The sequence below is a fragment of the Gracilinanus agilis genome, chromosome 5, assembly GCF_016433145.1.
Source record: "Gracilinanus agilis isolate LMUSP501 chromosome 5, AgileGrace, whole genome shotgun sequence".
NCBI lineage: Eukaryota > Metazoa > Chordata > Mammalia > Didelphimorphia > Didelphidae > Gracilinanus > Gracilinanus agilis.
In genome coordinates this window covers 6,832,081-6,859,751 of record NC_058134.1, presented here as the reverse complement: position 1 = coordinate 6,859,751, position 27,671 = coordinate 6,832,081, and the positions used below count along the sequence as shown (strand labels likewise).

At 45.4% G+C, this 27,671-nt stretch overlaps 1 protein-coding gene across 1 annotated transcript in view; it reads left to right on the top strand.

Moving 5' to 3' along the window:
* DGKB (diacylglycerol kinase beta) overlaps positions 1-27,671 on the top strand; it is a 490,262-nt gene that overhangs the window by 78,972 nt on the left and 383,619 nt on the right. Inside the window, exons 2-4 of the mRNA XM_044678847.1 lie at positions 5,403-5,479; positions 12,825-12,845; positions 24,448-24,601. Coding sequence (XP_044534782.1) covers positions 5,403-5,479; positions 12,825-12,845; positions 24,448-24,601 — 252 coding nt within the window. The remainder of the gene's footprint in view (positions 1-5,402; positions 5,480-12,824; positions 12,846-24,447; positions 24,602-27,671) is intronic.

The following is a 27,671-nucleotide window of genomic DNA, read 5'->3' as shown; positions in this document are numbered from 1 at the left end:
TGGCTTCATCATTATTTTATAGATGAAGAAGGGGAGACCTGGAGAGGTGAGTAGATTTGCTCTGGTCTATGAGGGCAGATCAGTGTCAGGGGGCAGGATGTAGTCTTCCTGACTCCAAGACCACCATTGCCTGGACCATGTTACATTGCTTTCCTAGAACCACATTCTTTTGCCATGAGGGTCTTGCCTCTGTTTCTCACTCTGAAGAGGCAGTGGTTGTTGTTCTGTATACATTATAAATATTTCATTCATTTTAAGCAATGCTCTCTACTTATCATCTCTGTCTTCAACGTGTAGGTTCTAATGTTCTTTATCCATATGAATTTATAACATCCCAGAGGGCAGGGAAAGATCTGAATGATTCCTTTTTGACTATCTAATGAATGAGGTCAATATAGAAGAGGTCTGTGATGAGAGGGAGGGGTGGTCTATTTCCTCCAGAATCTAATTCTTAGAGAGTCTCCCGGTGCACAAAGAACTGGCAAATGTCAAAAGCAAGATTTGAACCTCAGTCTTCCTGACTCCAAATCTAGGACCCTACCCACTCAGGGTGGCTGTGACCTAGCATGGCAGGCTATAAAGTGAAAGACAAGCTTTATCATTCTATCTAGTAAAGGAATTTCTGAGTTGGAATGGCCCTTATTGGCCATTTGTTGGAACTTTAAACCAAAAGAAATCTCCCTGATAAGACTCAATCTATGTGGCCATCTTCCAAAATGGCCCTAAAAGGACATATTCTCTTGCTCTCTGATGTCCATTGATCTTTACACTTGGGAAATTGGAGAATGGGCAATGCAGACATTAGAAAGTGGCTTTACACAGTTTTATGTTGGGTAGCAAATATAGATGAAACAAAATGGAATAAAACAATTTTAAAATAAATAATTAAAAATAAATGTAAAACAATATAATAATATAATATGTAATAAAAATATATAATATAATAAAGTAATATAATAATAAAATAAATACAAAAATCAAATAAAAATAAATATTTGTCGTTTTTTCCTTTTCAATACTTATATCCCCGTGAAAAGGTAGGGGTAACTGGGGAGGCGAAGACGATGAGGTTCCGACTTTGGGAGGAGTCGTCTGAAAAATGTCTGAGAGCACTTTGAAGAATCTCGGTGGCTTATGACGTTGACCAAATGAATTCAACTGTATTTACTAACCAGGACTTTGCGCCAGGGGCTACGCTAATGACTAGTGATAGCAGCTGGGCAGCCCGCCCTTTCCTACAAGGAATTCACATTCTAAAAAGAAAATCAATGCACGTGGGCAGCGGTGGCAAGGGAGAGAACGAGGGACAACCATATCGATGACCGCTTCCTGGGCTCATGGCGAGAGAACAATGAGCTGCTCTGCAGGTGTGAGGGAATAATTCTAGCAGAGACTAGATAGATAATATTAATCACATCACCAAGTCAGATCTGATGCTTAATAGATGAACGCTCCCTGCCCGCCATTCTCCCCAGGGGGGAGGGGCATTTTTTCTTGCATCCTATTCAGGGGTGCTGATCCACATGAGAAGTATGGCACTGGAAGCGTAGGTAACTAGACAAAATCAGTTCTTTTCTTGGCAAAATTAATGGGCTTCGGGGCAATGGGGTGGCTCAGTGAAGAGGGAGCTTGGTCTAGAGATGGGCGGTTCTGGGCTCAAATATGACTTCACATACTTTCTATCTGTGTGACCCTGGGCAAGTCACTTAACCTCAGTTGCCTGCTGTGGACTCAGTACTGCCTATTGATTCAAAGGCTTTTGGAAGTAAAGGCTTAAAAGCAGAACAAACCAAACCAATGGGCCCAAACTCTTTTCCTTAAAGGGCAAGATTTTGCATCCATTGTTCTAGTTGTGCTGGTAAAACTTATCTGTGCCACCAACAGCCCAGGGCCGGGAATGGAGTCCAAGACTGTGATAATGGAGGAAGGAGGTTCGAACACAGCAGCACAGGAGAGGAAGAGCAGTAAGGAGGGCCTCCTTCTGCCCCAGAGGCTTCTGGGAACACATTGACTGACTCTCAGCCAGCCAATCGTAATGTTTCTGGCAAATTCTTCTAGATCTTATTGGAGCGTCAAGAAAAGGGCAACACCTTCTCCCTCCTCCCCCTTCCCTTTGGATTCTGCATTCTCTTAAATTCAGCATCCTCACTTCTGGGCGGAGCCACCCAAGGAGGACTTGCTGGTGGTGTTCCCAAGATTTATGGGGTGATGCCAACAGGCCCCGTGATTCCAGGACTTCTGTATCTGATAAAAAAGGAACCTCTCCCTGTCTGCCTCTGCTTCTGTCTGTCTGCCCCTCTGCCACTCAGTCCATCCGCCCATCCGCCTCTCCATCTCGTCTCCTCTCCCCTCCCCTCCTCCTGGAGAGCAGCTTCATGGAAGGAAATGCTTTATGCCCAGGTCCTATCAAACTGGCAGTGACAACAAAAGGTCGCCTGGACTTTGGGGCCACCCGGTACACGTGCATGTCCATGTTTACGTTTGCTTCTCCAGCTCCATTCACTCACTCACTCACTCACTCATTCACTGGTGCATATATCCCTGCGCTCCTCCGTGCATTGATGCATTCCTGCATCACTACATGTAGGCAGGCGCGCGCACTCCGTCAGGAGTTCCAGCGTGAACCCGCATCCTCCCACTCCCACTCCAGGGCTTCAGCTCGCGCGCGCACCCCTGAATCTTCACCCTCTTCCACAGGAGGGAGGGGCGGATGGTTCTTGAGGCGAGCCGCCGCCATCTTGGTGAGCATCGCCGCTATGCTGTGTGTCTTGAGACTCTCCTTCTTGGGCTCCCGGGCCCCTGCGCTGACCTCCAGGCTGTGGCGGAGGGTCCATTCCCCCAGGACCTCCCTCCTGGCTCCTGGGCTGCCAGTCCACCCACGTGGAGCCTCAGGTGAGAGAAGGATGAGGGTCCAGGGCGGGGCTGTGGGGGCTCTTCCTCCCCTCCCCCCAGGGGCGGCAGAGAGTCCCAAAGGCCCTTGCGGATGGCTGGCTCCAAGAGGAGGGCCTTTTGGGGTCCCTCCAGTTGGGGTGTACTGAGACCCTCTAACTGTCCGGAGAAAGTGAGGAAGGGCCCCCCTCGTCTTGGGGCCCCCTGAAGCCCCATTTCTGAGGAGAAGAGAGGGAGGGTCCCCGGGAGGCAGGCCTGGGCTGCGGTCTGCAGGGCTGGACCAAGAGCAGAGGCTGGTTTGGGCTTGGCATCTCCCAAGATGGAGACGAGGCCTCTCTCCTACGTGTAGAGCCTTAGAGGAATTCGGGCCGAGTGTTTGAGGGGCTTCCCCGGACCGCAGGCTTGGTGGGGCACAGGCTTTACCCAGCATGCCCCGCTGTCTCCCGGGAAGGCCATCCTCCCGGAAGCTGTGAGGGCCGAGTGAGATGGCGGAGGGATGACGCCCGGCCTGTGGCCGTGTGCTGGGACAGGCACGCAGAGAGCTCTGGGAAATCCTCCAGCAGCGATTCTCCCCCTTTTCCGGGGCCGGGACCCCTTCACCAGCCTCAGGAAGCCTGGGACGCCTCAGAATCATTGTTTCCAATACATAAAGCAGAGTATGTGCCATTAGGCACGGAATTGCCCTTGTGGGGCTAAAGATGCCTTCCTTGCCCCGGCCAAGCTCACAAGGACTTTGCAGTCTAGGCAGAGCCCAGGCGAGACCCCCGCCCCGGGCAGTGCCTGGAGACGGCAGGGGGCAGGGGAGAAGCCTGTGCAGAGGCTGCGATCTGCACCCTGGGAGGGAGAGGCCAGGCGGCCCACCTGCACCCCCGGAGGAGGGAGCTTCTCTTCAGAGGTCTGATGGAAGGCTGTGGCTCTATGGAACCCGGTGAGGCTGGTGGGGAGCACCTCGGCCTCCTTCCGCCTGGGGACCTGGAAGCCCCATCCGTCGTGGGATTGCCAGAGGAATTGGCTGTCCTCCCCAGGCTGCTGGAGGGGAGCCGCCGCCTTCTTTCCCTGGTTTTGCTGACTAAATAACTCACTTTGGGGTAGGGAAGGGGGACCACCATTCCCCAGACGGCCATCGGACCCCTCTGGAAAGCCTTGGTGAGCTGGCGTTTGAGGCCTAAAGTTCTCCCTTCTTGGCAGGATTTCTTAGCTTTTAGCTCAGAAAACTTGGCTGGCAAATTAGGAGGAAACCAACAGCCTTTTGTTCTTGGTCTAGACCTGTGAGAATTCTGGGTTTAGAAACACCCCCTAGGCATGGGGATCTGCCATTCCTCCACAGATTAAGGCAAAGGGAGGTTAAGGGGTTGATTGTCTCTGGTCAGATTTGAACTCAGGGCTTCCTGACTCCAGGCTCAAAGACCCATTTGCTGCGCCACCTTGACATCTAGACTGGAATCTGCTTGGCCTCTCATAGTGCCTTTCCTATAGATTATTCAGTACTCTCACATTTATACCAGTTGCTGTAAATAGCCGGTGCTTGAAAAATGTTTGAATTGTATTAACACAATGCTAGATCATAGATTGAAACGGGCAAGGGAACAGGGGGGTCATTTAGCCCCCAGCTGTGTGCCCACCAAAGCCTATTACAGTGGGATTGGAAATATTGAACAAAAAGAAAAGAAAACAGAAGTCCCATTACATTTTTAGACAAAGTTAGTGGGAGACTCCTTGGGATCCTTCTGGATGCACCAGAGGCCCCGCTTCTATTTCGGATGGACACTAACTCCCCTGGCCCTTCCCTCTCCTTCTTTTCATCCATGAGGAAACTGAGGCCAGGGATGGGATTTACCCAGGGTCACACAGGGCAGAGCTAAGATTCAAACCCAGGTCCTTGCATTCCAAATCCTAGTCTCTTTCTGTCCTTTGCCCTTTATCTTATGGGGTTTTCCCCCAATGAATTGCAATCATTCAATTGTCCCACATTTACATTGGTTATTGTTTTGTGATTTCACACGTAGAGTGGACGTCATATTGCTTGCCTTCTCAGTGGATGGTGGAGGAAATTTGGAACAAAAATTTCAAAAGAAAAGAATGTTTAAAACGAAACGAATAAATTAAAATATTAAAGAAGTAATCCCACAAAGCCTTTCTTTTCTCTCTTTTCAGCATCCTTTACATTTTATGGTTTAAAGAGTATTTAAATCAATTTGTCACTCATCTTCCTTCTAGCTATTTCTGTTGATGGGCAGGAGTGGACGGGAGTCGTCATCATCATCCCAGTCTCTTTTGGGTCCTCTAGTTGACCACAGACTCCTTGAGAACAGGGATGGGTGGATTTTTATTTCCGTATACCCAGAAGAATGAAGGCTTGACTACAATAGGCACTTAATAAATATTCATTGATTTGAAGGGAAAGATTAAAAAAAGGAAGCTCACCATGGACTGACCTTTGTATTCCTTAGTCCAATCTGCTGGAGCAGTGATGAACTAAAGAATTATATCAATGTCATTTCTTTTCTGCACAGATTCTACAAAGAAAATCAAGGATGTCCTGGGAGAATTCCATGGCAATGGAGTGCTGGCAAAGTATAATCCAGAGGGGGTAAGGCTACTCTTTTCTTGCTTCAGTCTGTGTTCTAATAACATTTGAAGAGAATAAGACTCTTCTTTTATGTCCTGATTGCCGTGTGTCATCAGTGTATATAAGTTAAGTAATCAGGGTTTGAGATTTCAAACTGGCCTCCCCCAAGACCTTCTCCTGTGCCCCATGCCTGGGAAGGAATCTCCAGTCAGGGGTTCCCCAGACTTTCCTGGAGGATGTCCACCCCCACTCCCAGAGATGGTCCATTCCACCCATGTCCCATCCCGGTCTTCTGTCCGTCAGTTTCCCTCATTGGATCCTTTGAGTCATGGTCTCTCAAGCCCTCATCTTCCCATCACCTTTGTTTAGGTCCCAGAGAACAGGCAAAGTTCAGTGGATTAATGGAAATTAAGGTTCTGAACAAGAAAGAATACAGGCACTGGGCCAGCCTCAGAGTTCAGGGAATGGGAATGGCCGGCAGAGAGGAGGACAGACTGTACTGCATTATGGTCACTCAGGGTCATTCGACATGGGAAGCTGGACACACCTTGTCTTGACTTTCTTCCAGGCTCAATCTAACTGGACCATCTAACTGGACCTTGTGCAGGAGCCCTTGTTCCATATGATCCTTCCCCAACTTCCTCCCCTCTACGTCTTCCTTCCACATACTTGGTAGGCTTCTAGTTGGGTACGTGTTGTCTCCTCTACAGAATATCGGCTCTTGGAGGGCAGCTGCTACCTACTCTCTGGCTCTCTGGCGCCATTCTTGGCCCCTGAGTGCTTATTGATCCAGTAGTGGATGTGGGGGAGCTCTCACTATGCAGTCCCCACACTGCTTGAAGAATGGGGATGCCCAGGGCTATGCTGAAGCCGCTGTCATTTGGGAGAGTTCTGTTGTATTGGGAAGTTGTTCCTGGGATGGAGCCTAAATTGCCTTTCTGCCCGCTGGTCCCCCGGGTCTTGGTGCTGCCTTCTGGGCTCAAGCAGAAGGACGCAGTCCCTGCTTTCCCAGGACTGGCCTTCAGAGGCTCGAGGACAACTCCATACCTTCGTGAGTCTTCTCCTCCAAAGGAAGTATTCCCAGCCCCTTCAGTGGTTTGCAAACTGCAGTGAGACCAGTTCAGAGAGAGGGGCTCTTCTGGGAAAGGCCTGTGGCTGGTGCCTTGGACTCTAATAGGCAGTGGGAAGGAATGGAGGACTGAAAGGACCATAGGTTAATGGGAAGGGACGTTCAGAGGTCATCTAACCAAATGCCCCCACACTACAGGTGAGGAAACTGAGGCCAAGGAAAGTTAGACGGTCATATAGATAAGAAGTGACAGGGACTTTATTTGAACCCAGGCCTTTGGGCTACCATCCAGAACTCTTTCTACTGTCCCACACTGGCTCTCCTCTGTTTAGAAAAATTGGATAGCAATCTTGATAATAGCTTATTCTCAAAATGTTTTAAAATTTGCAGAGCACTAGACGTGACTTGCATGAGTCTCCCCCGTAATCCTGTGAGGGAGATACTGTTAGTATTCCCATTGTACAGATGTCAAAACCGAGTCTCAGAGAGGCCAGATGAGTTACTCCAGATCACAGAGGAAGGCTTGGAATACAAACAACTATAGATAATTGGCGTCTCTTGATTTTATGTAACACACATACCTTTATTGGGCTTTTTTGGGGGAAAAAGGAACATGGATCTTTGTTTCTAAAGAGACTCATTCCGGGACCTGCTAGAGCCTTGGTCTGAGGGCCCGGGAGCTCAGTGGCACTGAGGGGAAGCAAGCTGGCTTGATCTTCATTGTCCACAATGGCTTTTCCCTCCTCCCTAAGCCCACACGCTGTCTATCGGAGTTGGGCACTAGGGACGAGCAGCTGGTCAAAAGCTACCCCGGTTCCCCCCCCACCCCCGCCGTCTCGTCCCAAAGCCATCGTTTGACATGGGAGGCGATAAGGGATGGCTGGGCCAGCCGGCATGAAGTGTCCCCTGTCGGCCCAGCAGATAGAAAGCTGCTGTGGGGAATGAAGGCAAACAGGCCATTCATTCCCCCAGTGAGAGGCGACAGAAAAGAAGCCAGTAAACACCTAATGCACCTGTGAAAAAATCAATGCAGGCTTATTGTTTGGGGGTCGCGAGGAGGAGAAACCATCCATCCTCCCTCCAGAGCCCTCGTGGGATGCGGCTCACATGGCTGTGCAGTATGAGACGGCCCCGGCGTCCCACAACACCGAGCAGCCAGGGGCCCGGTGCTGGACCCGAGACCAGAAGACACGGGTTCTCCCTCCGGCCTGACCCTGGACGAGTCATTAACCGCTGCCTGCCTCCATTTCCTCATCTGTAAAATGAGTTCCCATAATGCCTTCCCCCACCAGTGTTGTGGTGAGGAGCCAAGGAGATACTATTAGTCAAGTGCTTTGCAAGCCTTAAAATGCTCTATAATTATTGGGTATCATTATTTTTATTATTATTTTAAATTTAATGACCTTCTGTTTTCAGCACTGAATCCTCTCCCTCCCACCTTGCCCTTCCCCACCTAGAAAGAAAACAAGAAAAACAAATAGTGCTATCTGCATCCGTGCTGGTGAAGATGATGCTTCTTCCTCCGGGTGGCCAAGGTTAGGTGACAGGAACAGGTTGGCCGCTTCTCTGCAGCTACTCCCAGAGGTTCAGTCGTCCAAGGAGCCGAGGCCGGGGAGATGCATCATCTGGCCAGTCTCAGAGTGACAACTGCCCGGAGCTGTCCCTGACTTCTGGAGGGGTCGCTCTCTGCATCTGTGCAGGGAGCACAGCCAGAGACAAAATCATGATGTCAGGACCCTTTGGAGCACAGCAGCGTGAGAAGCCAGGCTCAGCGGTGGGATGGGGAGTCCGTGGCCTCGTCCCTCGCCTCTTGTCCTCCTCTTCACCGCCTTGGGCTGTCTTGACTTCTAGGAATTCTGGGTCCTGCTGAAGTGGTGCCTGAATGCTTCATCAGTAGAACCCATTTCAGTGCCTTGCCTGGTGTACTCAGTCAGTAGAGATATGGCCTCTCGGAAAAGCAGGAAAATCCCAACCAGATTCTTACATGTAGCTTTTGTTAAGCTAAAGCGAAGTCTGGCTTTCTGGCTCTCTCTAGGTCTATCTCTCCTTTTCCTCTCTCTGTGCATCTCTGCCTTCTCTCTCTCTCTCTCTCTCTCTCTCTCTCTCTCTCTCTCTCACACACACACACACACACACACACACACACACACACGCACACACAAGACAGGATATGCTTTTAAAACCGAGCATCCATGAAGACCTTTACATTTAGTTTCTACAATCCAACCCACCAGGTTGTCTAACCCAGAGCCTTTCTTCTGTCCTCTTCCCTCCCTTCAGTCTCTGTCCTTGGGAGAGCTCACCTAAGGCTTCCTTTCTGGTGCCTTTTGCTCCTTGCTCCATTCTTATCTGTCAGAGCCCTTGATATCACCTTCCATCTTGGAAACGTTCATTGGAAAAAGAGAGAAAAGGGAGGAGAAACAAGCCTTTGGCTGCCACGCTTCCAGGGACAAGATGAAAAAAGGGAAGCCTTTAAAAGTCATTGTCTTGTCCTACAGTTTCCAGGGGAAGATTCTTGGCTCCAATTACAGTCCACCTAATTCCATCTGCCATTTGGATTCATCCACATGACATTAGTAGTGATTTATGAGAAACTTGAAGTTTTGCACCGTGGCAGTCAGAACTCTACCTTCAGGGACTAATGAGAGAGCCCTGGAAATACTGTGAATGAGAATATCCCGGTGTCTGTGGAAGGGAACCCTTGAGGAATGGGACACATTTGGAGCCATTCCACCGGCGCACAGAACCCGCTCGCAGTCAGGCTGCACGTCCAGCTGGAACATGTTGTTGTTTACAAAGTGACCTCATCGCTGCTGCTGATCACTTGCTAAAAGGTCCCCTGGGACTCATTACCAGGGAAATGATTGATTACACCGGGAGGCATTCTCAGGCATGGGGTAGAAGCTTTATTGGGCTAATTACCTGATTTGTTGTTTGAGACAAATATGATGTCAGGCTTTTTAATAATTCAGGAACTCTTTATAAATCCAATGATCAATGGGTGAAATCCGTTATAAAAATATGGAACAGCTGGAAAATGACAAGTGAGTTGAACTACGGAAAAGATGGCAGCTTTATAGTTTAAATGTTGGTGCCTTTGGAGGAATGTATTTGGAGCTTAATGATGTTTAATGTTGAGTTTTCAGATTAACGTGTGTCTTGGTATAAGCCAGTGAGAGGGAATGATATACAAATCATAATGTGGAGAAGGCCATGTTTCAGGCCATATGAGTCTTTACCCCCAGTTACCTCATCTTGTGCACTTCATGGGACCCCTAATGTCTAGAAGGGACTAACATACCTATGAAAGGAGATTTTTTTTTTCTGGATTCATAGATCTAAATCAGCCCAGAGTTGCTTTGTAAGGATGGCTGTTTATTGATGCTCAGTGACTCAAAACAAATGAAGACCATGATGGATTCGCCTTTCCTTTGGCATGAATAATTCATCTCTTTTCTGCTGAGAAGACTGTATCTGTGAGTAGAGATTCGTGTGCACATCTGTACAGATGCCAATCCACCCAGATCCCTCCCACTGTTAGGAAACTTTACAAAGGACAGCTGCTCCACTAAGATTCATGTTAATCAGCCTTATTCTATATTTAAAATTCTTTAAGTGCCTAGAGAATATTGAAGCATATCATTGTCGTTCAGAGGAAGCTGTGGCCCACTAGAGACCAGGGAAATAATTTTCCATTACTTTGTTAGAGTATATATCTGACTATAAAACACACGTGTATTATATGCTGGTATGTAGACAGGATGGATGGATGGATGTGCATGTATCCTCTACAGAGACTAATATCATTACTTTTCCCGAATGAGCAGTTTCTTTGTTATCCTGTATAATTTGGAAACCGAAGATGATTTGGGTCCCATTATTTAATGTCTATCTTAGAATATTAGGGGGAAGGGAAGGTGACAAGCATTTACTGACCATCAACTGTGGGCCAGGAACAGTGGAAGGTGCTTTACAAATATGATCTCATTAGTTCTTCACAACAATCCTGGGAGGTAGGTGCTATAATTATCCCATTTTACAGTTGAGGAAACCAAGGCAAGCAGAGGTTAAGTGACTTGCCTCAGGTAACACAACTAGTGAGTGATGCCAGATTCACACTGAAGCCTTTTTACTCTAGGCCTAATGCTCTGTCTTCTGTACTGCATAGCTGCCTCCATCTGAAGCTGAGACCCAGTAATCGAGTTACTCATCCAAGTCAAGCAGCTCTTGGATATCTAGCAGAACTATGAAAGCATCCAGAAACATGAAAGGAAAACACGAATTCCAAAAGTACTGCTTTATTTTGTTCTAGCCCCACTGGTAAATGAGGGGGGAAATGTGGTGGGAGATGAAGTCAAAGGACAAACACACTGCTGGCCATTGGTGGCTGGCCTAAATGATTTTCTTCTATTCCTGTGGATAGAAGACTTGCAGACTTACACTCATGCACTAAGAAGTGACTAAATTATCAAGGGAATTAAATGATTCACTATTACCAGCATGACCTTGCCTGCGTGCTGACTGAAAGCCAGCAATTCTTCCTTTTGGAGGCTAAACAATGAGGGAGGCCATCTAGCAGGAAGCTTGCCATTGGACTATTTCACTTTGTGAATTTCTTCTTAGGGAGGGAGCTGGGGGCTCACCATGGTTTCACTTGAGTCTCATATTAGGCTATAAAATCTCCTGATTCCCGGACCTGGGATTTTATCCACATCCAGTGAAGAATTTCTTTTGCTAGATGTTTTAGAGCAAATTACAATGAAGAGACCAGCATCTTCCTAGTCATTTACATTTTTACAGAGTTCTTTGGGGCCATGAAAGGGAGTCTAAGGGACATATTCAAGGTCACATAGCCAGGATGAGTCAGAAGTTTGACTGGAATCTACACCTCCATGGATTGCTCTCTATACTGCTAAGCTGTATAAATTAAATTAGTGTAATTAAAGAAAGTGAGGAAGGCAAGGATTTTTTGACAAAGCAACTTCATATTTTCAGCCAGTTTCGTCAAATATTTTTGTATAATATTTCCCCTTTGTTAACAAATTTTATGATGGCCTGTATAGGGGTTGGGGTTGGAGAGGAGGGAAAAAGAAGAGAGAACTAGAGAGAAACTGAGAGAAGAAAAGAGGAGGAAGAGAGATAGGCATACCAAAGGTCAAAGGATAGGAGAGGGAAGAGGGTTAATGATGGAAAGGTTGGGAGAGGAGAGATAGAAACAGAAACGGGAAGGAGACAGAAAAGAGGTGGGGCAGGGAGAGGGAGAGATAGGGAGAGAGAGAAGGAGAGGTTGAGAGCGTGATTGTAGGCACTGAAATGAGTTCTTCCCCAAATAGAAATCTTCCAGAATTGGAGAGGGAAGGTTCTCCACTGTTATTTCAATTTCTGTGCTTCAAGACCCTCTTATAACCTACCACCAAAGACTTGCATTAAAAATGTTTAGATCATTTTTAAGACTACAGAGTGTGTGAAGTGGGGAAACACTTCTAACTTCTGACTCATACTTCATTTTGATGAATAAAGAATTACAATTTGCTGCTTTGGAATTCTGGATGTTTTTGAGTGAATCACAATGGAGAGATATTTGTTGTTGGTTTTTCCTGATCATACTGTACCCTATTTCCTAATGAAAGAAGATTGCATTCATTCACCTGGCTTTCCAAGCCTCCTTTTATTTCCTAGCTCCCTGTGTTTCCAGTCACTGTTTCTTTTACATATGGTAACTCCTACCAAAGTAAGTGATTCAGCATTCCATGAGTCCTTCATCCCATTGATGTCCCGTGGCTTACCTCGTGCCTGGAATTCCTTTCTTGAACAATTCATTCAATTCAAATTGTATTTCTTCTTTTAAAAGCTGTATATTCTATGAAATTTTCTGGAATTTCTCAGGGCAACAGTGTTCTCGCATTCTATGGGGCTGTCTTGTTACTCTGTGCCAACTGGACTCCCATTTTATGGTCATTTCTGTGCATATTATGATGGTTTATGTGTGTGCTCACACATAGGCATATATCTAGTCTCCCTTACTAGGCTGAAAATTCTCAAAGGTATGTTTGTGGCTCATTTATCTTTGGATTCCCCCTAAGTTAATAGATGCTTGTTAAAAGTTTGTGGAATAAAATTAAAGTCAAATCCATGGATCAAAATTTAAGGAATTTTAGACTTCATTCTTTTAAAAATGGATCATTGAAGCCATTCAAGGTTTTTCTTTAAAATCTATCTTTAAGATTTTAGTCCCAAAGCCAAAGAAAATGTGTGAAATTAACATGTCTGTTTTCTCTTTTCTTCCATGTACTACAGAAACAAGACATTCTTAACCAAGTAAGACATTTTCCTCTTCCTTTGGCAATCATGTCTGTTTTGCCCATGGTTCATGCGAATAAGTGATTTCCTCATGTGCATCATTAAGTTCATCCCATTGTGATAAGTTTCATGGAAGAGAGCAGCACATCTACCATCTTGGCTTTCTGGCATTGGAGAGTCGGGGCAATTAGAGTTAAGAGGGTGTCTTGATGGTATCCTGCATGTTGGGGACTCATTAAGCCATATTCTCCATGAGCTAAAATGTCTCTCTCTTCTAGTAAATTCTATCTGACCTCCAGAGGTGGGACTTCAGTCAAGCTTTATAGCTAGAGCCTTAGAGAAAAGATGGCCTGCCTATTCCCTTCTTGTTCTCCTTTTCTAGGCTAAGGAAATGGGAATTATCTGAGTGATAAGAATCTCCTTGGCTCCTTCCCCTTGCTGGGTCTATGCCATTAGGAGTAGGTCATCACTGGTTGTGGGGCAGCTGTAGGGAGCAGATCACAGAATTTACTTACCAATATATCTTATGGATGCCATAAACATTTCCATCCCAACCAGAAAGAGTTTCTTCATGTTCATATGAAGTCCTTAAGTGGCATCCAGCATTATCAGGAAGGAATCTCGAGGGTTCCTGTAATGGGTAATCATAATCCAGAGCTCACTGGAGTCATTTCTTGAGGGGACGAATCATTTGTGAAGATAACACCATGTGTAGTTTGCTTGTTTGTTTAAGTGACTAGAATTAGTGGAAGGAAGGCAGGAAGGGGAAAAGGAAGGGAGGGAGGGGAAAAGGAAGGAAGGAAGGAAGGAAGGAAAGAAAGAAAGAAAGAAGGAAGGAAAGAAAGAAAGAAAGAAGGAAGGAAGGAAGGAAGGAAGGAAGGAAGGAAGGAAGGAAGGAAGGAAGGCAGGCTGGCTGGCTCACTTTTATATTTCAGAAGTTTCCTTCTGAACGTCTTGCTATTCATAGGATGGGGATACTGCCTGGGCCACTGATTTCACTAGTATAACCAATACCCAAATAAGGAAATTCCTTCTACCAGAAAAGGTGCCCAGTGGCAGGCACTGAGCAAAGCATCCTGAGCAGAACCCAAATCACACAGTTTCCAGTTGGAAACCGCAGTGTGACATTCAGCTCATCACAAAGGGATTTCAAAAAGCACCCTTGAGTTTATTTCTTAGACTATTTCTGCCTTCACATATTTAAACAAAATAATTTAAATAGCTTAGTGCAGACTTTAAGTAATTGGATTGGGGACCCCCACTTATGTACTTGAATAATCACAGTGTTGGGGTTCTGCTCAGGATGCTTGGCTCAGGGCCTGCCACTGGACACATTTTCTCCCAAAGCACACACAATGGGTAGAACTTCATCAGGCAGCCGTCTACCAGATCATCAACCAGAGTTTGTCCTCAGTCTCTCCAGTCTGAATTCATGTCATCCATGTATGGCTCTGGAGCCACGTGCCGCCCAGGTTCACAAAGACCTGTTTGAGTATTTGTCCTTATCGAAATAGATAAGAAAAGAGAGATGTGGGCCCTCACCGAGGGAGCTGAAGATGTGCCGTGCCTTTTCTATGTGTATCAGCACTGTTCCCTCTCAATCAGTTTGTCTATCGACAGGCATTTATGAACCCTCTACAACGTGGTAGCTCATGTGCTAGACTTGGATGACAAAGACTGAAGAAGTCCCTGCTCTCATGAAGCTCCCATCTTGTGGAAGGAAGTCGTGTGTCCTCATAATAAAGGCAGAAACATGCGATAATTTCAGGAGGAAGGCTTATGGCATTAGGGACAATCACGAAAGGCTTGATGTAGAAGGTGGGATTGTGCTAAGTCTTGAGGGAAGTCATGGATTCTAGAATCGAGGGGGGAAGGGAGGCCTCCCATGGCCACTGCACAGAGATAACGGATGGAGGAATACAAGAGTCTCTTTTACCAGGTGGCAGCAAGAGGGCACAGTGAACAGAGGGGGACCCTCAGAGTCAGGGAGATGTGTTCAAAGGCTATCCGAGACTGTTAGCTGACTGGGTGATCACTTTATGGAGGGAGAGTTTCAGTACCAGCAAAATGGGAATAATAATAGCACTTTCTTCAAAGGGTTGTTATTAGGATCGATTGTAATGATATTTGTGAAGCACTATGGAAAATGTAAAGACCTCTATGGTATTCATCATTTATTGGCAGGGTTCAGGGACAGAACAATGTATGATGAGATGGTGAAGGTAGGGAAGGTCTAGGCTGTAATGGGCTTTGAAGGCCAAGTGAGGCATTTTTATTTGACCCCCAAGTCCTAAGGGAGCCATGGGTTTTTTACTGATAGAGAGTAGTGTTGTCAGGTCTATACTTAAAGTCACTTTGAGCCCTGAGGTTGATTAGAGTACAGAGGAATCTAAGATGGGGAGACCAAATAGGAAGCTACCGTAATAGTATAGGTGGAAAGTCATGAGACCTAGAGTCCAGTGTTAGTCATAAGAGGAAAGAAACAGCCGGGTCTGAGAGATATTGTAAGGGAGAGAAATGAAAAGATAGAGCAAATGATTCTATGGGATGTGAGAGAGCACTTTGGACAGGGCCTTCAGTCATCACCACTTTGAGGGGGATAAAATGGATAATGAGTTTGGAAGAGTGGTTGGCTACGGAGCTGGAGAACCAGGTTAAATCGGCCTGGAAACTTGGAGAAGGGAGAGCAGTCAGAAGAAGAGGGTAGCTGAGAATGTGCAGATGGATCTGACAGGATAAGAAGGTGGAGGAGAGAGAGAAGATGGCAGTCTGGCAGTTGAGAGATCTTTGGGAACTCAGGAAAGACCATTTTCGTTGGTTGATGAGGTGTCAGAAGCCAGACTACAAACGACTGGAGTGAATGAAAGGAGAAGGAGGCAAGGTGAAAAAAAGGATAGAGACCTGTTTTTGGTAGGCATTTCACAGTCATTGAGAATGGCAATAGGATGGAGGCTTGAGAGAATGGAAACCCTTAGGCATTCAAGAATAAAAGTGAGAAATGGGTATGTCTGAAGGTAGTAAATAGAGGAAGAACAAGCAGAGAAAGACTAAAGAGTGAAGAAAGTGGGAGAATGAAAGGACAAGCAGCTAGAAAAGATGGGACGAGGAGCTAGAGAAGATGAGACAGAAAGGATCGGGGGCATTGAGGGCTTGTCCTTGGCAAAGAGGACAACCTCTTTGTCAGAGACTATGGGGGAAGGAAGGGGGGGGGGTGATGTCAAGGGATTTGAGATATGTGAGGTTCTAAGATGAGAGGGTAGAAGGAAGGAGACAAAGAGGAGGCATACAGAGAGAAGAAAAGTTCCCTGGAGGCAGTGAGAGAGGAAATCGGAGAGGACTAAAAGGATTGTCTTGCTTCAGTGAAGTCTCAGTTGGGATGAAATAACATCAATTTGTTGTGGGTCCAGGAAGCACAGATGTGGGACTTCTTTCTGCTCTGTTCTGTCTATTGTTTGCTGACCATCAATTAAAGATTGGCTTTAACCAACAGATACACGCGTTCTTTTCACTTTCTGGCCCTAGTCAGTAATAAAGTGGGAGTTGTTGGTACCTGAGGCTTCTACTTGGTTCACTTTTGCCCCTAAGGATGGGATGGAATTTGTGCAGTTGTCCTAAATCTTTAGTCTGTGGAGAGGAAGAGACTTAGCCAGGGGAGTGGGTGGCTACATGAGTGTCCACCATGCAGGCCACCAGCAAGACACCCTTTCTCTAATGTCACAGCTTCTAGAGGAGTCATGCCCTTGTGGAATTTCCCACAGAAAGTAGAATATTGACTACGCCCTTTCCACTTTTGGACCATCAAGTACCTCATTGTCCCTATTGTGATAGCAGTAGAGACATTTGATGTATGTATATATAGACCAAAGTATTGTATTCACAGTCGAGAAAAACATGCAGTTCATCCAATTGGGACCTATAAAAGGAAAGGAACATCTAAATTCTCTGGTCTCCTACCTAGGCCAGTGGAGGCAAGGCTCAAATTCCCACCTGCTCACAGCCAGTTGAATTTGTTTCCCACATGCCAGACTGCCTCCTCGAGTGGAAGAATGAATGATTTGACTGTGATGTCTACCATCCTCTCATCACCAGGGATGATGCTAATTCTCTGCTGCTTCCCTGATCTGGATGATGGCACCAGTATTCCCCCTCCTTGTTCCATCCTGCTAATGACTGTTCCCAGAGCACTCGGGGCCAAGGATCGGAGACTAAAATGGGATATAGAAATAAGTATTATTCTGTGTCCCTCGCAGAGTTTTCACTCTACATTAGACATCAAATGGTTTAGAAACACTTAGAACTCAGGGGGCAGCTGGGTAGCTCAGTGGAGTGAGAGTCAGGCCTAGAGACAGGAGGTCCTAGGTTCAAACCCGGCCTCAGCCACTTCCCAGCTGTGTGACCCTGGGCAAGTCACTTGACCCCCATTGCCCACCCTTACCAGTCTGCCACCTATGAGACAATACACCAAAGTACAAGGGTTTAAAAAAAAAAAAAAAAAAGAAACACTTAGAACTCAGTTTCAAAACATAGAATGTAGTGCCTCTTAGAAGTGGCAGGAGAAATCTAGGTGCCAGCCAGTGCTTGTCCTTGGAGAACACTCTGGTTCCCACAGAAAGCCTCCAAAGGCAGGTCATTGTAAGCCCAGTTCACTGAAGCATGCTCACACTCTGATTTAGTTACTTACGCTGTCTCTGAGTGTGGCTTTGGATGATACACTTGGTGTCCTGAGCTACTCTGGGGACAAGTTCTAGTCTTGGCCAGCCGGGTCCTGAGAAGGTAAATGATCTGTTACCAGCCCCAAACATGTAGATATGTGCATGTTTACACACAGAACACACACACGTATGTCTAATTGCTACAAATCATCTCATCCCATCTTCTGTTCATTCTTGCTAAAGATCAGCCCAGTGGGATCATGAACTGTTGTCCAAATTTGACGGGCTGTCTCTCACCTCTGTTCATTTCCACGTTATTCCCTATATCTTCTCGACCTCCCAGGACCCTTCTGGATGCCATGGTACTTTCCCAGTGAACTCTGAGAAATTTGGAGCAGACTTTGAAATGTGTCATCCCAGACTCCTCCATCAGGATTTTGGGTCTGGATCTCTGCTAGTATTTGATGTGAAATCTGTGGGAAAAGAAAACAAAGCTCAGTTATCTCTCGACAAAGGAGATATTGGATCGGAAAACCAGAATGTCATCGTTGGCAGCTTTCTCAGTCCATTTGCTGTTATAGAATGCCTTGGGGCTACGATGACCCATTTCTCAACCAAATTTCAGTTAAAGTCAAGAAATACTTTTTAAAAATACCTGCTCTGTGCTAAATGCCAGGAATTTGAAGACACAAAGGTGCAAACGAAAATAAATAGAAATACACCTCTCTGCCCTCAAGAAAGTGGACTTGTCCTGAGGGAAGCACATAACTGGTAGCAGGGCATTGGTGGTTACTAGATTTGCCAGTTGGGAGTCATTTTTAAATCTGTCCATCCACATGGCCCTGCCTCTTTAGGAGGATTGTTTTCTTTGTGGCTAAATCTCTGCTCTGGGTGGTGGCATGCTGAATATGTTTGTAAAACAGACCCAGTTATTCTTTAATTTCCCTAAATAGAAACCGCTCCTGGTATATGTATTGTGTCAAGATGATGTCCTTGGAGCCAGCAGTTTTTATCATGGAGGCTGTCTCTGACCTCTTAAATTCTTAATTTTGAGCTTTGCTGTGGCTGTCTGAACCTCTCTCTGTTGGCTGGTGGAGAAGCACGATATATATACTTTTGAAAGGATGGGATCATTGCTTTTGTTTTGGTCTACACAACGTACAAATACATCTCTGTGTGTCAAGTTCTAGATGATTGGAAGCTCCCTGACAACAGAAACCCCCATCCTTTTGTTTTTCCACATCTCCTTCGAGTGTCCCTTATTAAAGTAAACTATATCTCTCTTAGTGCCTATCAGGCCTGAGGTCTGTTATAAACACTTAGAGATCATGATTGAAGAAATAAAGAAAGGAATGCCTTACTAATACTGAGAACAATGATCTTATCCCTTCCTATTTGAAGCCTATCTCAGCTCTTAAAAATACAAGTTTCTTGCTATCCTGATGACTGGAAGGCAGATTTCTAACTCCATACTTATAATAGCATTTCCACTGGTGGATTTGTCCAACCATTCTGTAATTCTTGAAAAAAAGTGACTATCCTGTCTCTGCTTTGATGAAGATCTCACTGCTGAGTATCTCCAGCAGGTCCATGACAAAGGATGGCCCCATATGCAGTAACAAAAAACTGGAAATAAAGATGGTACCTATGGATGGGGGAAATCACAGAAATGACTCGTGGGATATTTGATGGAAATATTGACACTCTCAGAAATGAGGAATCTGAACAATTCAGAGAAATGTGGGAAGATGTGAATGAACTAATGCTCAGAGCTCACTCTGTGAGAGGGACCCATCCTCTCCAGCACTGACTATGTTTCTTCTTGGTTCCATACTAGGCAATTATTAGATACTCGTTGATTGATTCATTTTGATGTTTGCCTGTTGTCAGGTGAGATAAAACTCCAAGAATTGTTTTAATTAGATTTTTTTCTCATTGCTAGTGATCCAACGGAGTCTTTTTTATGGTTGTGGGTAGTTTGCAATTCATCAGATAGCCAGCCGCCTTTCCTGCCTTTGGTCTCTTCTTTACTGGTAGAAGTCTTATATTCATTGTCCTGTCATCCTTTACCAAGAAAAGCATATTTAATTTTCTTTGAGAAGAGTCAGGGTGGTTAAATGCTGAAGTTCTACATCTCTGTGTGCCCCTGAACCAAGGAAAACATTTTCAGCTGACAAGTTCATTTTCTGAAGCCGATTTAGGGACTGCATCTGTAGGGTTCACATTCTGACATTTATTTTCTTCCAAAGAAACTTCCTGCGTAGCAGCCTTCCACTGTCCTTTGGATTGTTTTCTAGAATGAAAAGCACTAAGAAATGAGAACCTTTTAAAATTTTCCCCGTGAATGCATCCAAAGTTATTTATTCCTCCCTCTTGATTCCTGGGGCTGGGGCTGACTATCATCAGGTCCAAGCAGGTGGATTCTGTGCCTGTATTGTCCTCATCAGACCAGCCCTCATTCCACAGAATGCTATTGTACCCACTTCAGTGCCTGGAAGCAGAGAGGCATATAGATGAGAATGACAGAGGAATGAAGAAAACAATCACCATTATCGTGACGATTTTTCTTTTCTTTTCTTTTCTTTTCTTTTCTTTTCTTTTCTTTTCTTTTCTTTTCTTTTTTCCTTTTTTTTTCTTTTTTTTCTTTTTTGTCTCTGGGCTGGCTTAATAAATACTTACCTGTCAAGAGATTGCTAGAGAGGTAGAACGGTCACTTTTGCTCAGGAAATGACACCTCCCCCTCCCCCCCCCATGTCTAGTCTGTTCTCAGAGTCTCCACTGTTCTAGGCTCCAGTGGCATTTACATACTGCCCAGAAGGCTTCATTGTACCCAGCAGGCACTTAATCCCATTATCATCAAAGGAAAAAAATAAATGATGGTCTTCATGAATTGAGCAAGAATAAGTCACAAAAGAAGGAAAGCTGTGATACTAAGAGAAAGGCAAGGAGGCCCAAAGGACAGAGGAGGCAGAATTCCTTCTAGGGGAACCTCGGAGCACACTTGGACAGGACTTGCATGGGAGGAGCAGTTGAGAATGGCTTTCAATTCACATCATGGGGGTAATTGCCCACATTGGGGATATCGCTCATCCCTTGGGGTCTAGAAATACATGTATAAAGCTAAGGTTGAGAATGGCATGCGGTATATTTGGTTCATGAAGATGATTTATTCTGTGGCACTCTACAGAAATGCCCAAATAGCAGCCAGAAGTTATTAAAACAAAACCAGACGAATGAGTTTTATTTTAATTCACTTCTAAGCTACTTGGATGAACTGGGAAATGCTATATACATGTGAGATATTATGATTTATCCAGTATTGACAGAGCCATCCACACAAAAAGCTCCAGATGGTCAGACTTAAATAACTGAGAACTAGGGCACGTGCTTTAAAATGGGGATGGGCTTGGCAGCAGTCCCAAGCACTCCCCGCAGTCTGGGAGTTCTGCTCAGCCTCTCTTTTGTTATCTTCCTGAATAACTCATTCACAAGCCTGAGCCTGCTTCTTAGGAAACATCTCAAAAGCAGATTTGACAAAATCTGTCATGTCCTGTTTATGGTTTGAAGCCACCATTGGACTCTCAAAACTCAACCAATTGACAAACCAGTCAACCAGCCTCATCTGGATCTTTTCTCTGAGAATCACTGGAATCATCTTCATTTCAAAGTCCAGATTTTTCCAAGCAGTGATGGTGCTGCCATGGAGGCTGGAGAAAGTCATTGCCCCAAGTGCCACCCTTTTCCTGAAGAGAGGAGCCCTCTGATCCAGTGTGGGCCACTGATGAGTTTGGAGTTGGGGTGTCATTGGATATTGGCTTTGTCTGAGAGAAGGCATCATGAGACCACTTGATGCAGTTGTCGTATAAAACACAGTTCAGTGGTGATAGCTACTGAAGCTGGGAACCCAAGAGACTAGGAAGATAGTGGTATCCTCAGCAGAAATATAGAAATTTAGAAGAGGAGTAAACAAGAAGGATGTAAGGCAAGAAAGGAGGGAAAAAAGAGCAAGGAAGAAAACGAAGGGAGACGGGGAGGAATGAAGGAAACGTGTTTATTTAGCATTAACTATGTGTCAGACGTGATAAATGATGTAAAATATTATCTCATTTGATATTCACAAAAACCCTTCGTGATAAATATTATTATTTCCATTTTTCAGATGAAGAAACTGAGGCAAAGAGTGGTTTGTTTGTTTCTTGCTCAGTCATAGAGCTAGAAAGCATCTAAGGTGATATTTGAACTCAGGTCTTCCTGACTCCGTTGTGCCACTAGCTGCCTTCTCCATGATGTCCCCCTCCCCCGGTGATCATCTTCCATTTATACCATCCAATGCTCATGTTGTGTCCCTTTCCTAGAGAATCCGACCCTCACGGGCAGGGATCATTTCCTGTCTGTCTCCTCATCGTCGAGCACAGAGCTTCCTATATAGCAGGAGCCTAATCAGTGATTATTGATTGACCAACTTGTTGGCCCAGACTCTGTTGGTGGTCATCTTTCTCTCGATAGCACTCCTATCCATTTAAGTGAAGGGATGAGCCATGAGAATGAAGGCTCTCACCCAGGAGGTCCAGTCATGGAGCCTGTTTTTACCATCTTACAACTCAAAGATTCAACGAAAACGTGCTTAGCTCTAGTGACAGCACTTGATCTGGTAGGACAGAATCCCCCCTTCCAGGCTCTCGCTCCAGCCATGTGTCAGCCATGCAGCCACCTCATTCCTGATTCATCAGATGATAAAACCCCAGAAACGGGGCCTTGGGATAGCCCGCTCAGCACCCATGTGAGACGAGGAGTAGAGCGGGGAGGTGTCCTCTCCTCGACATTATGGAACCCAGAGTTCGAGTTCAAGAAGGATTCTCTGTCCGTGAGGAGTCTCTCCAGATGGTTTTTGATGAATGACCTGCTGATATCACCAAGCCCTGCAATATGAAAGGGCGTATTAGAAAAGAGTTATTAGTTATTGAAAGAATTTGGACACAGGAAAAATCAAGATGAAGAACGTTTCTTTTCCTGTTGACAATATGTACTTAAATAAATAGCCCCGAGAAGCTGGCCATCAGTGTGTGTGTCCTGAGAGCTGGTTGGGCCAAGAGTTGAATAGGGAGAAGACTGGTCTGCCTTGTCTTTGGGAAACTTAAGTTATTTAAAATGATTCCGAGCTTCCTAAGAAGGAAAAGATAAAACATTTTTATATCAATATTCTAATAATGTTTCTGTATGGCAGCAAAGCATGGACTACAAGAGTGCCTGAAGAGAAACGGGAGCAGTTAGGATGGCAGTGGACAGAGGACTTAAGGAGGTCTGAGTGCAAACCTAGCCTCAAGCACATCCTAGCTGTGTGACCCTGGGCAAGTCACCTTATATCTGCCTCAGTGTTCTCTTCTGTAAAATAGGGAGCACAATAGAACTTACATCTGAGGCTTTGGGGAGGATCAGAATGGATAATATTTGTGAAACACTTTGCACAACTTAAATGCTATTCATTACTACTACTTTGTGTTACAAGGGCAATGGAGAGGCTGCTACAATTACCCAAGATATCACTAAGGAGGGGTTTCAAAAAATAAGAACAAAGAGGTGTCATGTGGTGGGCTGATCCCTCATCAGAGATGAGAGCGTCTGCCACGCTTACACATCAGCCAGGCAACCTACAAGCATTTATTGTTGTTGATCAGTCGTGTCGAGGCTCCAAGAGCCTCCTTTTGAGGTCTTCCTGGCAAAGATGCTGGAGCAGCTCTCCATTTCTGTCTCTGAGGCTTTTATAAGCCCCTGCAACATGCCACATGCTTAACTGTACCGTGTTAGGCAGAGGAGTTTCCAGCCTCTGGGGGGCCCCCACGCCAAATGGATGGGAAGACATTGTTGAAATCTGCCCAGATTGAACACACTTGGATATATCTTGAGACCCACTTTTGGAGAGAACTTCTAAACTGATGATCTTATGGGCTCACTGGAGCATCATGGGAAGGTTTGAATGCCAGGGGACAGAGGAAGTGTGTGTGTGTGTGTGTGTGTGTGTGTGTGTGTGTGTGTGTGTGTGTGTGTAAAGAATCAGGCCATCACCTGAGCCATGCGTGGAGCTGAGTGTTTTCTCCGAGATACTGGCTTCTTTCCATCAGGGATAGATGATTCCAAACTTTGCCGTTTAACTATTCCAGACTCTGCCTCAGAGCGATCACAGGCTTTCCTAGGATTTCAGAACTAAAACTTTCCAGGAGACATGGCGCGGCGCGCTGGCCCTTTACTTTCCTAGTGAGGATCAGGGTGGGAGGGCAGGAGACTGCACCCACGTTCAGAGGCGACCCGAAGACCGTATGGGATCAGCACCGAACACATCCCTGGTAGAAAGGCGCCCTGGGAACCAGCATCCTAGGGGGCCCTTCCTAGAGCTCAGGGACCTGGGGGGACACAGCTAACTTCTTGGAGCTGTTTCCTCACTTGGAACAGGAAAACGAAGGTCCTTTACGTAGCTCTCTCCGAGGGGGCAGCTTCCGAGGTCACTTGGTGGAAAGAGTGCCAGGCTGGGTGTCAGGAAGAGGAATCTTTCTGAGGTCAAACCTCAGATACTTATGAGTCATGTGACCCTAGGTAAGTCATGCAACACTGTTTGCCTCAGTTTCCTCATCTGTAAAATGAACTGGACAAGAAAATGGCCAATCACTCCAATACCTTTGCTAACAAAACCCAAATGAGGTCATGAAGAATCAGACATGCTTGAAAAATGATCTCATAGGTGTTGTGTTCAAACATGGTGACGAATGTAATGTATTTTGTCAGGGAGGTAGAAATGGGACCTACCATTGTGGTCATCATCATCATCATCATCATCATCATCATCATGCCCAATCTTCATGGCACAGCTGGAAATAGATACAAGTGTGAGATTTTCAGTGTTTCTAATGGTAACCACTTGGGGCATCCTACTAACCGTTGCGTTCATCATTTTCAAACCTTTTCTTCCATTGCAGACCATAGATTTTGAAGGCTTCAAGCTGTTCATGAAAACCTTCCTGGAGGCCGAACTCCCTGAGGATTTCAGCGCCCATCTCTTCACGTCCTTTAGCAGCCAAGCTCTTCATTCCAGCCCCTTGGTCAAAAGCAAACCTCCCCTCCTCTCTGGGGGTAAGCTCTGATTGTTGCTTCTGTTGGCTTTTGTCTCTGCGCCCTCCCTCCCTGCCCCTCCGACCCAGGGAAAGGAAAGGCTGGAGAACTGGGGGAAGCATTGGTGGTTCTGCATGAGTCCGTCAGGGTTGGGAAGGTAGCATGCAGCAGCTCCCCTTGGTCATGAGATGGTGAAGGATCATGGGAAAGTAGCTGAAATGCCAGGCTTCTGTGAATACTTGATAATTGGGGGAATGTAAGCCGTAATTGGATTCTTCACACCACCGAGACACTCACAGAGGCTCAGCCTGTCTAAAAGCTAATATTAACTCAGCTAATATCTGTTCCAAGGGACATTTCTTTGGGAAAGCGGAGGATGCTGACTTTCCAAGGACTGAGGTCTTCAGGTTACATCAACACACAAAATAGAGCCTGGATTTATGAGGACCAAATATAAATAGGGTTTTTGAACTAAGGAAGCCAATATTTCAAAATATTTTCATTTAGCCAGCCGTATCCTTGGGTCATACATATAGTCCATCATTTGACCTAGAATGAAACTTTGTGCATTGAAGCTTATTCTGGTGTGGGGGCAGCCTCTCTTTCATGATGAGCCCAAGATGATCCTTTCTTTTCAAAGAGATCATTTCTTAAACATCAAATAAGTGACTTTTACCTACACGCTTTCTTTGGGACAAGTCAACAATAATCAAAATGATTAGTTTGATTTTTAAAATCAGAAGTTGTAGGTGACTTATTGTGCCAGGAATTTGAAGCAATGAGTGATATAAGACCTTTCCCTCAAGAAAAACTCGTTTATTTTTAAACCCTTTCCTTCCATCTTAGAATCAATATTGTGCACTGGTTCCAAGGCAGAAGAGGGGTAAGGGCCAGACAATGGGGGTTAAGTGATCTACCCAGGGTCATACAGCTAGGAAGTATCAGAAGGCAAATTTGAACCCAGGACCTCCCATCTGTAAGTCTGGTTCTCCATCCACTGAGCTACCTTGGTGCTCCCATAACATTATTTGTGAATGGGTCCTTGGATCTGCCTCTCCTATAAAAGATGCTCTGTGAGTCCTGACACTCTTTAGGAAAATGTCCGTTGCAGCCCATTCAGAGGCCTTTTGAGCAGCATGGATATTTTAACAGCGTCTGCTCTCATTTCCGATTCATGAATGAGTCCAAGTTTTAGCCACAGCATATTTAGCCATGGGTTAGCCATTGCTATTCATCTCTCCCCTATGAAAGCTAAGAGATGCTGTCAGTTGAATGGCTGGATCCCAGAACGTGGACAAAATTCCACAAATGATGTTCTGTTCAGCCCCTCCTGCCCTGTGCCTCCCTCTCTGACTTTCTTTATCCCACCAGACATGAGGACATTGTTTCTGGGCCCCGAGGGGTCTGCTAGATTCCTCTTGCCTCCAGATTACCTCCTCTGCTTCACAAATGGCCTTTCCTCATTAGAATGTAAGTCCTTCCATCTGAGGGACTAAATTGTTTGCTTTTGCATTCATCTCCAGGACTGAGCATGGTACATTATGAGTGCCTAATAGATGCTCTGTTTATCTATATGTCTTTCTAACTCTGATTTCAGTGTAGGGAATTCTGAGACAAAGCATTCCATTGTTCAGTCATTTCAGTCATGTCTGACTCTTCCTGACTCCATTTGGCAAAGATACTACTAGTTTGCCATCTCCTTCTCCAGCTCATTTTACAGATGAGCAAAGTCGAGCCAACAGGTTAAATGACTTGGCCAGAGTTGCACAGCTAGCAAGTATGTGGATCCAAATTTGAACCTAGGAAGATGAATTTTCCTGATTCCAAGCCTAATGCCCTATCCATTGGGCCACTTAGCTGCCCTTCTACTCTGTTGGTTGTCAGGAATGAAAGATGCACCTAGAAGGGAAAAGACCAGAATTCTTAGGAGACAGTTCCAAGAGGGAGAGAGGAGGAGAAGCTCTAGACATCAGGACAGGCTGATGTGGAAGGTGGCAGCCAGGGCTGAGCCTAGGAGATGGTGGAGGGAGAGCATCCTTCCCCCCCCCCCCCCGGAAGTTTGTGATTGAGTCACCCCGGCACACCCAGAAAAGGGCATGACCAGTTTGAAGAGAGCAGAAAGGATATGTGGAGTTTTATGAGTAAATAATTAAAACACTGAGTTTAGAGAAAGGGGAAAAGGAGGACTGCTTGAACAAGGGATAACTGACAGGTAAACACAGGAAAAACCAACTAGGGATGTGAGATTCAGGGAATGGCAGTTGGTCAGTTAAACTGACATTCAGCCAAGGATACTTTACTTAATATGGGAAAGAAACAACAGGAAGTAAAATAAAAACTTTTAATAGATAATTTAAGGGTAATAGGTGTGGGAGAGGTCACACTACTCTAAAATACTATGGGATCAATTCAGGGTTAAAGGTTAAAGGTCTGGGAAATCCCTACACTATACTATGCAGGCAGCCAGGACACACGGGAATAATGGGATCTCACGTGGATGGTCTGATGGTCTTGATCAGTAACTCAACTGTATCAGTCCAAGTATATAGTCCAAGAGCACAGGTTCCAGCCAAATAAATCTTCAGAGAAGTCAGGAAGACTGATCTTGCTTGTCTACCAAACAAGACAGTATTCTCAACCTGCTCTCCTTGATCTTGCTAGTTGAGATGTTCCAGATGTTGCTCAGAGATACCCAAAATCCACAGGCTCTCAGCTCAGTGGTTCCCCCAACTCCTTCAAATCCCAACTGCCCTTAGAGAGAGTCCTCTGTGTTCAATCCCCTGCTGTGTTCCAGGTTGGAATTGACCTGCCTGGCTAAATCTCTAAATCTGCTTTTAAAGCCTATTTCCTATTACAGTTAACCCCTTTGCACAAAGCCTAAATAGTGTTTCATATAATATTTTGGTATTTGTGCAATACAGACTAAACAAAAATTCTAACCCAAAATAAAAAACAAACCTACACTAACTCTATTTTATCTAATACTACTTTACTCTACCCTACTCTAGGGAATTTAACAAGGAAAGGTAAAGGGAAAAACACATTGAACAATTACATAGTTCAAAGTACAAAATAATAAGTTACAAAGTAA